The 12,622-nt window shown below is 38.1% G+C and overlaps 1 protein-coding gene across 1 annotated transcript in view; it reads left to right on the forward strand.

Moving 5' to 3' along the window:
- The window catches only part of ITGA2 (integrin subunit alpha 2), a 64,934-nt gene that overhangs the window by 26,342 nt on the left and 25,970 nt on the right, over window positions 1-12,622 (forward strand). The window contains exons 4-12 of the mRNA XM_003642982.6: window positions 84-175; window positions 3,875-3,989; window positions 4,285-4,412; window positions 5,640-5,788; window positions 6,818-6,968; window positions 7,386-7,551; window positions 8,690-8,763; window positions 9,716-9,854; window positions 11,812-11,957. Of these exons, the coding sequence (XP_003643030.3) occupies window positions 84-175; window positions 3,875-3,989; window positions 4,285-4,412; window positions 5,640-5,788; window positions 6,818-6,968; window positions 7,386-7,551; window positions 8,690-8,763; window positions 9,716-9,854; window positions 11,812-11,957 (1,160 nt within the window). The remainder of the gene's footprint in view (window positions 1-83; window positions 176-3,874; window positions 3,990-4,284; window positions 4,413-5,639; window positions 5,789-6,817; window positions 6,969-7,385; window positions 7,552-8,689; window positions 8,764-9,715; window positions 9,855-11,811; window positions 11,958-12,622) is intronic.

A 12,622-nucleotide genomic window follows, 5' to 3' on the forward strand; every position in this document is an offset into this window, starting at 1 on the left:
GAGACACAAAGGAATTCTAACTTACTGAATTGCTTCTATTCCTCAGCTACTATTTTGCCACTTTTTTTTTCTTTATTTTTCAGCTTTAATAAATATTCCAAATGTAACTGAGATAAAGGAAGACATGAACCTTGGCTTGACACTGATCCAGAACTCAAAAACAGGAGGATTTTTGGTATGTATTGAGGATGCATCAGTAGATGCAGAAATTCACGAAGACAATGAAGAAACTAGAATTCTCCACAGTTTTTAGTTAAATCTGTATTTTTATGTGTATATTCTGCAAACTGCTCCTAGGAGCCTGTAAAATTGGGATGTAGTAATTGAGAGTGAATTCAGGCTCGTTTTGCGTGCAGTTTTACGCTCTTATCCATAGGCTTGAAAACTCTTGAAATGTAGATACATACCAGTTTATGATGTACACATGATATGTAGGTAATCAAGTGAAACAGTACAGAAAAATGATGTTTGAAAGTCCCTTTAAGCTTGTTATTTTTTGGTTGCATCTTCCTAGTAATCATGAAATTATTCAAATGTTTATATTCAGCACCATATAACCCAGTTCACTGAAGTACGAAGATCAAAACAGATTTAATTACAAGCTTTTCAGCAGCTCTATTCACGTTACTTAGGTTAAGAGTACAGCAACAGATCTCTTCTTGATTGCTGGCTTGAGGAGATACTGTGTGATCCTGTCTCTTGAGTAATATTTCTATTTACTATTAACACTGTTCCCTGCATAACTACTTTAATCAGTATCAGTGACAGAGGCAGTATAAAACATCTCATGAAGGAAAAAATGCATTTTGTAAGAATACATGAACATTTTCAGTTAAAAAGAATTTCCTGATTCATGTGGTAGTGATGATAATCTTGCCCAGAGAGGCGGTGAAGTCACCAACCCTGGAGGTGTTCAAAGAGCGTTTGGATGTTGTGTTGAGGGACATGGTTTAGCGAGAACCATTGGTGTTGGGTGAATGGTTGGACTGGATGATCCTGTGGATCTTTTCCAACCTTAGCGATTCTATGATTCTATGACAATCTAAATTGCATGAAGTACCAAAGCAAAGCAAAACACACAGGAAAAAAGTGGAATGCTAAGATGTGGACAATTTGCCACATCTTTGGGAAAGAAAGTTCTTTCTGACAGAGCGAGTATTAGAGACGGGTGCATATCTGTGTCTCAGCCACCTTGAATTTCAAAAGCCCTGTCACTTACATGCACTTAGGATTGAACAATAAGTACAGACTGTCTTTGCTCCTAATTGCAAGTTGCTGCCAATAAGGACTTCGCTCTGGGACACATCTCTGGGAACTGGGCTCTGCGATGGGCTCTCTGTACCATGCTCAGGACTTCCCACCCACCTCATGCTTCATCCTCCCATGGCTGCTTCTCATGCACCTGTCTCTGCTCTCTTTTGAGAGCTTTTACCAGACTGCTCAGCTCCTGGCATGTCTGTATTGCAGCATGAGGGCTCTGTGTCTTCAGCTTTTTGATTTTGTGTGATTGATTCCCACAGTAACCAAACAACAAGGCAGTCATTTGCAGATGCTTGTGACATTTTTTGTAGAAATCCTTAGTCCTGCTGGAACAGTGTTTAAGAGTTTCACTCTTCTGATGGCTAAAAAATTTTTATTTTTTTAACTTCCAGCCTATGTTCCTAGCAGTTTGTTCTTGGGACACTGCTGTTTGGTAATTTGAAGGAGCTCCCACCCATCCCCAGGATATAAAATCTCACTTCTCTATTTAACACAATAGTCTCTTTTATCCTTTTCTTTGCTGAACAAACAGGTTTCTGGATGAAATGAGATTTTTTAAATACTGAATATTACAAACCAGATATATGCTGTATTTCACATGAATCATTCCTGGACACAGTGCAGTGTATTTAGTGCTTCCCTGTCTCAACTGCAAGTGCTTCTTGTTACATACCTTCAGGCCATGTGCGCCACATTTGCCTTGTATGCACACTTAGAGTCACCTTGTAATCAGCCAGTGCCTGATCCATCTGCTCCTTGGTCTCTTACATCCAGAGAACTCCTGGGTTGCATTCACAGTTCTTAGGATCAGTTCTTGGGCAAGAAAGGGCAAATCTGTGCACCTTTCTGATATTCTACTTTTCAAGTTCATCAATTCATATTATCTTATCTACCAGTTTTCCCCTGCACTAATGGTGCATCTTGCTTCTCTGACTGCAAAATGTAGAACGCTTGAACTTATCCATAGGTATAGTTAGTTTCTTTTGTCTAGAAATATTGCCATCTTATGAAATATATTAGAATATTTTAATGCTATCTGCCACTGGTAATCCTGTCTGACATTCATGTCATTTTTTTTTATTAATTTCTGCCTTTAATTGCTTTTTTTTTTTTCTTTTCAGTATTCTTGTCAAGAGTGTAATGTTATTGGTCTCCTTTCTCTTCTGACGTGGAGATGGTGCATTTTCTGTTATCCAGACTCTTCTGACTTTGACAGAATGGATAGATGAATCAGAAAGTATTTGTATGGGAGCTATCATTTCAGAGAATCACAGGATTGTAGGGGCTGGAAGGAACCTACCCCCTGCCAATGCAGGCCCCCTACAGTAGGCTGCACAGGGAGGCATCCAGGCCAGTCTTGGATATCTCCAGAGAAGAAGAATACACAACCCTCCTGGGCAGCCTGTTCCAGTCTCTGTCACCCTCACTGTGAAGAAGTTCTCATGCACATTTGTGCAGAACTTCCTATGCTTCAGTTTGTGGCCATTTCCCCTTGTCCTGTCACCATCGCTGAAAAGTCTGGCTTCATCCCTTTGCCTCCTGCACCTTAGGTATTTATAAACACTGATCAGACCCCCTCTGAGTCTTCTTTTCTCATGGCTGAACAGACCCAGCCTTTCCTCATAGGGGAGATGTTCCAGGCCCTTTATCATCTTTTTGACTGCTGGACTCTCTCCAGGAGATCTCTGTCTTTTTTCTACCAGCGAGCCCAGAACTGGACACAGTTTCTTTCAGAACTGATTGACCAAGGTCATATATTTTCTCCTCATATTCCTAATATAATTTTCTTTCAGTAAATACCTCCCAAATATCCTGATGATGAAGTATTGTCTCTGTATTTGTCTTTTCATCTAGTTACTTTGTAGAAGTCCTTCTTAGATCAGAGTTCTCACTTTTATGCAATCAGCTGAAAAATTTTCTTTATGTAGAGATCATTTTCAGCAAAGCAAGTTTACTTTTGAGGAAGGCAGGGGCCAAACTTAACTTTTTAGCAGCAGCCTGCAGCTGAGTCAGATTGTATACAATTGGGAGACCATGAGAAAACTCTACTTGCAAATATTTTGGCAAAGTTCATTTCCCTCGGGAACAAGTCTTCCCAAATTAATAAATCCATGTGCAGATGCAGTGATCACAAGGCTTGTCAGTTCTGCCACTGTGTGTGCTAATAGAGCGTGCTGTCTGGAGCTATGAAGATGCTCGTGGATATAATGCCACCTCCTGGTTTAATAGAAGAACTTCTCCACATGGTTAAAAGCGACATGCAAAAATGAACTCTAGTTTTTAGCCAATTGTTTGTAGAGCAGGTGGATTAAAGCAGCACAGGTTCCTGGCATACTATGTCACACTCCTAGAAGTTATAGCTATGAATGCTCTGCAGGAAGGAGCTTGCAAAGGAGGCATTAGGATGGCCACAAGTAGAGTCCTTTTTATGAGAATGTGCGTGAAGGGAGTTGTCTGGTATTGTTGTGGTGATAGCAAGAGACTTGGCCTGATAACCCATGGGGGCTCATCTTATCCCATCTTCCTTTCATCCAGCTTACTGTGCTTTTGTATATAGATGCAGTGAGACCAGTACTTGTTATTTTATAATTTCTTTTTGTTATTACTTTTAAAGACTTGTGGCCCCTTGTGGGCACAGCAGTGTGGAAGCCAGCACTATGCAACAGGAGTCTGTTCTGAAATCAGCCCAAGTTTCCAGATTCTAAGAAGCTTTTCTCCTGCTGTTCAAAGTAAGACAACATTTGTAAAACAGATTCAGTAAAAAAATGGATCAAGCAAAATTAAGATACATTGTGTTGGGGACACTTTAATTTGGGATTTTTAAAAATGTGTATATGGAGCCTTAAAAAAAGCCTTTCTGACATAAATGAAGATTGACTGATATTGATCTAATGCTGGTAAGAATCTGGATTCACTCCTCTGAATTCAGAGGCACTGCACTGGAGATTCGATATGCTCTTCTTGATTTCACCAAAGACTTGTAAGTAAATTGAGAGTGATATCCACTTTTTTTTCTTTTTTTAGAGTGTTCTTCCGTCATAGATATTGTAGTGGTTTGTGATGAGTCAAACAGCATTTATCCCTGGGATGCTGTACGGGCATTTTTGAAGAAATTTGTCCAAGGTTTAGATATAGGCATTAACAAAACCCAGGTAAGTAAAATGCAACCTTGGGAGAAGGGTCATGGGAAGGAAGCAGTGGATTTTATTAGCAAATTCTGACAGTTTTAAAGGAAACCACATTTGTTTTAGCTTAACAATAGTAACTCCCCCAAGGCCATAGATAATGCAGTTGTCCTTTATCTTTCAGTACTGGGCATTTTGTTTGTTGGTTGTTTTTTAATCTCACACCTACGTTATTCCAAAAGTGACTAGTAATTTGATTCAAAATGCAGACCATCTTAAATAGAAGTCTAGATTATACCTAATGGACACAGATCTCTTTTATATATATAAGATAATATGATAGACAAAAATAATTAAAATGTAGTCTGTGGAAATGTGGTATATGTAAAAACAGATTTGTGTGTGTGTTTGCTTTTTTTGTTGTTTGTTTGTTTGTTTTGGGAGGTTTTCATATGGCTTTTACTTTCCAACTGCTGTATCTTTAAAATAGGAGTTTCTCCCCACTTGATTACTGTCTGATTTTTGAGTTCTTTTCTCCTTTTAATTTGATGATGGTAAGGAAAATTTTGTTTCCTGTTTTTAAACGTTTTCTGTCTTTGCAGCTGTCCATTTTCCATAAACAATTCTGGGAACAAAGTCTGGGCACTGGAAATCTCTCTCCCAAAGGCTGCCTTCTTCATTGGGCTACTTTGGAAGCGAGGTGCTTAAAAGTCAGGCTTTCTGCTCAGCGTCACGAGTCCTTTCTGAACCTTACATTTACTATCTTCCCTTCTTTTTTTCTTTCATGCTACATGTACATCTTAACATATTTCCATAGTATTCACCTGTACTGAAAGTAAATAAGGTTTGCAGTGCTGTCAAGAAACTAACCCTTTGGACTTCCCTACAGAAGATCAAAGTGAGGTGCTGCCAGCTTGTAGAACTCTTGCTATTTTCTGATTTTTCCCAAAGCTCACTCTGTTACTGCTGTCCCTTAGCTCTTCCAGAAGTAACCAAACAAACATTTAAATGCCTACTATTTCAGATACTTTGCATTAACATGTTGTAGTCCATAATAACTGATGTCAGATTCAAGAGTATTTAGATTTTTTTTTTTGCTTTCCAAATTAGGTAGTATTAATTGGTTTTATATGTTGAAAGAAAATGGTATGCATCTGCAGATATTCTGCTCCTTCTTGACAAATACATATGCATCATGATACCATGTAAGTGATTGCAATAGGTGATAATTTAATGTAAATTTTTCACTTATAGGTGGGTTTAATTCAGTATGCTAATAATCCCCGTGTAGTGTTCAAGTTGAATGAGTACCGAACAAAGGATGATGTTGTTAATGCAACAGAGAAAACGTTTCAACAGGGAGGAGATCTGACTAATACTTTTAAAGCCATTGACTATGCAAGGTAAAATGTGTTGATGATTACTGTGGTATGATTTCTGTCATAACTTACCTCACAAGGCAAGGAGCACATCCTGAATTTTGTTCTTTCTGAGAGCACAAGTCCTTAGAGTCTCAGAGGAGGTGTATTTGTAAATAGGTACATGCAAATAACTGTACATCAGGTACATATGTAGCATTCCCTGCAGTGCAGGGCGGGGAAATGTAAATTCAACTTGCTGAAATCAAGTCCTTATCCTTTGTGTTAAACTCTACACTCAATAAGCAAATGGCATAAAGCTGAGGGCAAATGACACCAAGAGGCTGTGGATGCCTCCACCCTGGGAGCATTCAAGGCCAGGCTGGATGGTGTTCAGTGTGGTCTAGAGGGAAGTGTCCATACCTATAGCAGGGAGTTAGAACTGAATGGTCTTAAAGGTCCCCTCCAACCCAAATCATTCTATGATTCTAAGTATTTCTGGTACCCAACAGATATATCTCACATCACTGAAAAAGTTTTGGGAGATATATGAAATCATTGAAAGTAGTAGAAAATTTCCAAAGGTTTAGTGGAATTGGTAACATTCCAAGTTTTAAGGTCATGTTTGTTAAATATAGGGAAAATGAAGTCTCTTGCCTGGCGTCAGTTTGTCACTGCATCATTAGTAGCATGAAAAAATTGAAAAATATTTAAATGAGATACTGTGAATTCTGGACACACATAGAACACAGGTGTGTTTCTCAGTAGGCAGGTGCTATTTTGTGACTGGATCAAGGACAGGGCTGTCGGCCTAAGTGGCAGGAAATCTAAGTGGTCTTGAAAATCTTATTTAGGGAAGGAATCAACTTTCAGTGGAGTCCAAATTTGCATACTCTTAATAGTCATCCCTTTTTATTTGAAATCAGTGGAGGCAGTTCCTAGCTATCCTGGTATTACAAAATACTGATGCTCCTTTTTCTAAGTCAGTGATAGACGTGTTCATTGAAGTACATATATACATAGAATTCCATCCATTGTGAATTTCAATCTTGTAAACCAACTGTTTTATAACAGACAGCATGCCTTCTCAGCTGAGTCAGGGGGACGGCCTACAGCCACCAAAGTAATGGTTGTTGTGACAGACGGGGAATCGCATGATGGCTCCAACTTGAAAACTGTGATAGGTAGATGCAATGAAGACAATATAACAAGATTTGGCATTGCTGTAAGTAATCCTATAATTACTTATGCTATGACAGGTTTGGAAAGATCATTCTATTGTGTGTATGTAAAGGTGCGTGTTCTATATATAATAATAATATAATATAATAACACAGTAACTTAAATTTGGTTAAATGTGTCTTCGTGAATTAGTGAAATATAGGTCCTCTTTAACTGGCTAAAAAAGCAAAACTATTTTAATTCAATCAATAGTTTTCTCCTTTGCTTTGGTTTATGTATTTTTCCTGTCTGAGTGGTCCATTGTAAAGATATAGTAACATTAGCAATTCTTTAATATAAATGAAATTAGTTTTATTTTTGTCGTTATATATGGAATGCTTACTCAAGTGGTACACAAGGAAATGGAGTAATAACATGATATCCCTTGCTTTTCTATTTTGTTTTTTTTTTTTCCCCCAAGGTTTTGGGATACTTAATCAGGAATGAACTTGATACTAAAAACTTAATTAAAGAAATCAAAGGAATTGCTAGTCATCCAACAGAAAAGTATTTCTTTAATGTGTCATCTGAGGCTGCACTACTGGAAGAAGCAGGAACACTCGGAGAGCGTATTTTTAGCATAGAAGGTAAAATACTCAATGTCTCTGAAATATTAGATGAGATTCTCCCAGCTGAGGAGTGAGAATTTTGTTTGTCTTCACTTTGGTGTCAAAAGGAGGAGCAGCTGGAGCTGCAGGCTGCTTGCTGCTCCCCAGAGGCCATGGTTTGCACAAGCTACTAAAGCCCTAATAAGCCTGAGCTTCACTCTTCTGCAAGTTACTGGGAATGATTCCTCAGTTTCTGAAAATTTCACTTGAGTCTTCAGTTTCAGGCATCAGCCAAGGGTTTGTCCATGTGCATCCAAATCTTTTTACAGCTGCTGTCACTGGACAAGTAAAGGTATCTTTCTGCTTGTGTTTTTCTGTTCATGTTAAGCAAGCATAGAGATAAAAAGCAAGTCAGAAGATTGAGTTACTTTTTACAAAGCTGAAAAGCTATAGTAGTACAATCTGTGTGGTTTCTGCTAGGCTCTGTTCCTGGCATCATCCATGTCCTTGTGTGTTTTGGATGAGGGTACGCCAGCAGTGGCCCAGAGGCACTTCATCCCCCTGACACCCAGCTTTTTAAAGTCTAATTTATGCCTTACTCAGGAGACATGTGACCTGGCCTCAGCTCATCCTACAGAGCTTTTTGTAGCTGCAGTGTTTTTATATTCAAGTGAATCAGTTGGGCTTCACTTTCTAGAGTTTTGCTGAGTATTTATGTTGACTACCTGACTAGCTTAGTAAACATTCCTGCATGTCACAGTATTTTGAAGACAATTATAACAGTTGTCAAAGATTTAATTGGAAAGTTGTGAATACCCACTTACTAAAGCCGTTAAATATACTGTACTTCTAGTGCTTCCCACAGAATGTAAAAACTGATTAGCTACAATGCCAGTACCATGCAGGCTGATCCAGGCCATCCGTATCATCTGCCTCCTTTGGAGAAGTCTTGTAAGATGGCTCCATGCAGCAGTGTTAGCCAGCTGACAGTAAAATATGAATATATTTTAACGTTTATCTGATTTCAATTGTTTGTAAATGTTTTAGCAGAAATGGTGGATTGGAGAAAAGATGGAATTATGTAGGGTCTTGGTAAAGCTGCACTTATAGGTAGCAGGATTGGATCTCTCTCTGTGCTTCTGTAGGGTTAACCGTATGTGAACATTTATTTCACCAGGTACAGATCAAGGTGATACATTTCAAATGGAAATGTCACAGGTGGGCTTCAGTGCGTATTTCTCAGAAAAAAAGGTATATGAATTTAATTTTTCAATGATATAAGTAGGTGTAATTTTATAGACATAATTGCATAGAAACACAACAGTGTAAGATTCTAAATTGATATTTTTTTAAGATTGTTATAACCAGGAGAATGTCAAATTAGCCTCCGTTTTTTTTACAGGAAAAGCACAAAACTTCTAACATATGGTGTGTTCTCTCAAAAAGACAAAATATATGTTCATAAGTGAAGCTAAGTGACAGTTACATGTATTCGTACCACTTCACTGTAATGATTTTGATAAAGTTAATCTAGTGCTTTCATCAGTTTTTGAGTTCACCTATCATGAGAAATTCAGTCACTGAAGTTGACGTTCTACAGCTGAATAACTCAGAACTGGAACAATACTGTAATGATAGTGTATTTCTGGGTACTGACCTCTTGGTCTTCTTGAGCTCTATATAAATAAAGTCAGAAAATAATTTCCCCAATATTTATAAAAGCAATAATACCTGCTTAAATAATATTTCATTTAGAAATTAGTATAATAAATCAGACCTATTCTTCATGCTAATGAATTTTAAGATTATCTTGATTAAATAAATTTGGACACTCTTCCGAGGATCATGAGTTTGTAAAAGTGTAGGCTTAGCAAGAACAGCTCTACAGAAGCCAGGTGTAGGAAACCTGGGTTGTAGTGCCCAGGAACTAACGCTGTCACCTTTACTCTTGCAATAGAAGGGTGAAGATCCTTTTTAATAGGGTAGTGAGGTCCAGCACGCAAATGAAAACTAAGCAACTCACATGAGTTTGTGAATTACAGCTGTTTGTAGTCATTAGACTGCACATTACTACCTCAAAACACAGTGATGTTTTATGTAATTACATATGGTAACTTCAGCTTTTTGGTGGTGTTTTTGTTGTTGTTGTTTACACTTTTTCTGAAACAAGTAGTTCTAAAGTGTTGGTTTTTACTTTCCAAAGGATGTTCTGCTGCTGGGTGCTGTTGGGGCTTATGACTGGAGTGGAACGGTACTTCAGGAGTCTTCAAACAGAGTCACTACTTTTCCAAGCAATGTGTTTGAGAAAATTCTGCAGGACAGAAATCATAGTTCATATCTAGGTAAGGGACTAAAATGCAAATCTGGAAATGCATCAGGCTTCTGTTGAATAGCTTGGAAAATTTGTCTCTCATCCTTATTAAGAAGTGATCTGCAAAGAAAAGAATTTTGCATCCAAAAATATTTTACTTACTGGAACATTGAATGAAGTCTTTTATTGTGTTTTTAAAATTCTATTCCTATCAAAATGCTAAGCTGGGGGGAAAAAACGGTTCTGTCACAAAACCAAAAAAACATGAGATTTGAAAAAAGGCCAGTTAGTAGTACTGCATACCTTCTCTTTTAATGTTTATATGTACTTTCTTGGTTGCACATGGCAGTTGATTGACTTGCTGTAGTTTCATATGTGCTATGTCTCATTTCTTGGCCTTTTCCAGTCAATTTCATAGTTTTAGACATAGAGATCTTGTTTATAACTCCCATTTATGTTCTGACACATGCTTTTGTGGCCCAGAAAAGCCATGCAGTTTGTCTTCTCAATTCATTGAAATGTTTTCTGCAAAGCTACGATATGCACGCTAGTAATTTGTTCCCCAATACTAGCACTGTGTTTATCAACTATAGCTTTCTAATGTGTGAAGTTATTAAAGAGGTGCTATTTTTCCCACTGATATTTACCCTTTTCTCTATGGGTTAGCAGTACTTGTATCCAACACAATGAAATTATTAAACATAGTTTAAAAAGCAGTAGCTTTTTTGTATGTCTGATAGCTTCAGATTTTCTACTTTTCTCTTTTTTTAGAATAATTCTTAAAAGGTCAGGTCATTTCTGTGCAGCACTTCTCCACTAGACATTGTCTAAAGCATCTAGAGCATTGTTTTGAAGCAAACAATGTTGCAGACTTTTCTTACTCCTCCTTTGGTACTGCTGCTGTACTCTCATTTCCTTCCTCTTCCTCTTTCTGTCTCCCAGTGATAGCCCCCAGTACCAGCGAGGAGCCCACGCTAAAGGGTTTGCTAGCTCCTCACAGCTTGCTGGCTGGGTCCCCACTCTGCAATGCACCCTCTCAGTTCAAGTGGCTGTGTGCTGCTTGAATTAGGAATTTGTGGCCTTAAGCTGTGGAATAAAATCTTGTTTTGAAATTTTAGCCTCCAGTGATGTTCTTTTCCTGGAAAAACATAGTCACATATTAACTGCACACAAACCTGAACAAGACCGATATATGTAATGACCCAGGCATAATCCTTTTGGACTGTGCTCCTTGCTTTATACTGCAGCTTGCTAAAGACCTGTATGTTCCGCCCAATCACTGAGATTTTGTTACTCAGTTTAGCTACAGACTTTAGAAAGAGCGATTTTGTTTTCTTGTGTTAAAATAAATCTGGTTTAGTTAAATCACACAAATGTAAAATGTGTAGTAATACTACCTTCACAGTGCTAGTACATGTTTAAGATATTTGTGGGCAGTAAAAGATGTTTCCTGAAAGCAAATAAATGTTAGAATAATGTGAATGAGGATTAAAATGTTGAAAGAAGTTCAACCAACTAAGCCCTTCAGCTAACAAGCTATTATGGTCTGCTGTATTCAGCCAAAGCACTGGGCTGTGGTTTTGTGAGTTGTGAGAAAATGCATTGAGGGTTTTTCCAAAGCTAGGTGTTTCTCCCTGGTTGGAGCACTAATTCATATGTTTATCTCAAGTTTCTCTTTATTTCTTTATTCCCAGGATACTCTTTGTGCAATTTTTCCTATCTCCTTCATAAAACTGACATTTTAATGGTCCATGTTTAGGCTAGGCTATTGTCCTTGCTAGTCTGCAAACATGCTTCAACTTGATCTCTGTGCCTCAGTTCTTTCCAGAAGAGGTTTGATGCGTATGGGACAACTTCAGTTCCCATCTGCAGGCACCATCCTTTGCCACTAATGCACCAGACTGAGTCATCTGTGCCATTATGGATAACCAACTGACAACCTGTGGTTCATGGACTGTCATATGTTGTATGCTGTCTTCTTCCCCCAGGATATTCAGTTGCTGTTCTCTCAACTCAGAGTTCCATCTATTTTGTTGCTGGTGCACCACGGTCCAACTACACTGGCAGAGTTGTGGTTTATGATGTTGACAGCCAAGGTAATATCTCAATTGTGCAGTCCCAGAGAGGCGAACAGGCAAGTATATTTTGTTTACGACTGCAGATTTGGAAGGCATCTATTCTTACTGATAGAGGAGTAGATTGCAGTACTTGAGAAATTCCTTTCTCCAGTGCACTTAGAATCCTACTTGCATTTCTCTCTACCACTAGACTATTTCAGTGAGGTTAACTGTAACTCCTAAAGCATATTTTATGAGGTCATTCTACTAGTGGCACAAGATAATATATAAAGGCACATAATGTATAATTCTGTCAGCGCTTCTAACTGGGAGGGACTTGGTGAGCTCCACTCTGCCTGAGAAGCTGTGAAGTAGGTGACATCAAAGGAGAAATTTGGAAGTTTATTCTTTTTCTCAATTTGGGAAAGGATGGAAAGCTTAGATGGCTTCAGTTTGTTTTGTTTTACTTTGTAAGACAAAGATATAGGGGTATAATGTGCACAGTTTAATATAAAAAGCATACCTTCCATTGCTTGTTTTCTGTTTTCATTCTTGTTGTTTAGTGGTAAAGCCATGGTAGCAACTACTAAGCAGAAGCAGTGAACACATAGTAAGGTTGTGATTCATAAAACACTGGAGTATGCTATATAAGAGTTTCATGCCAATAGGCAGATTCATTAGTTCTTTGCCTTTTTCAGGTTTAAGAGTTTTCTGGTTCAGATGTTAAAGCATTATGCTTTGC

Source organism: Gallus gallus, chromosome Z, assembly GCF_016699485.2.
Source record: "Gallus gallus isolate bGalGal1 chromosome Z, bGalGal1.mat.broiler.GRCg7b, whole genome shotgun sequence".
NCBI lineage: Eukaryota > Metazoa > Chordata > Aves > Galliformes > Phasianidae > Gallus > Gallus gallus.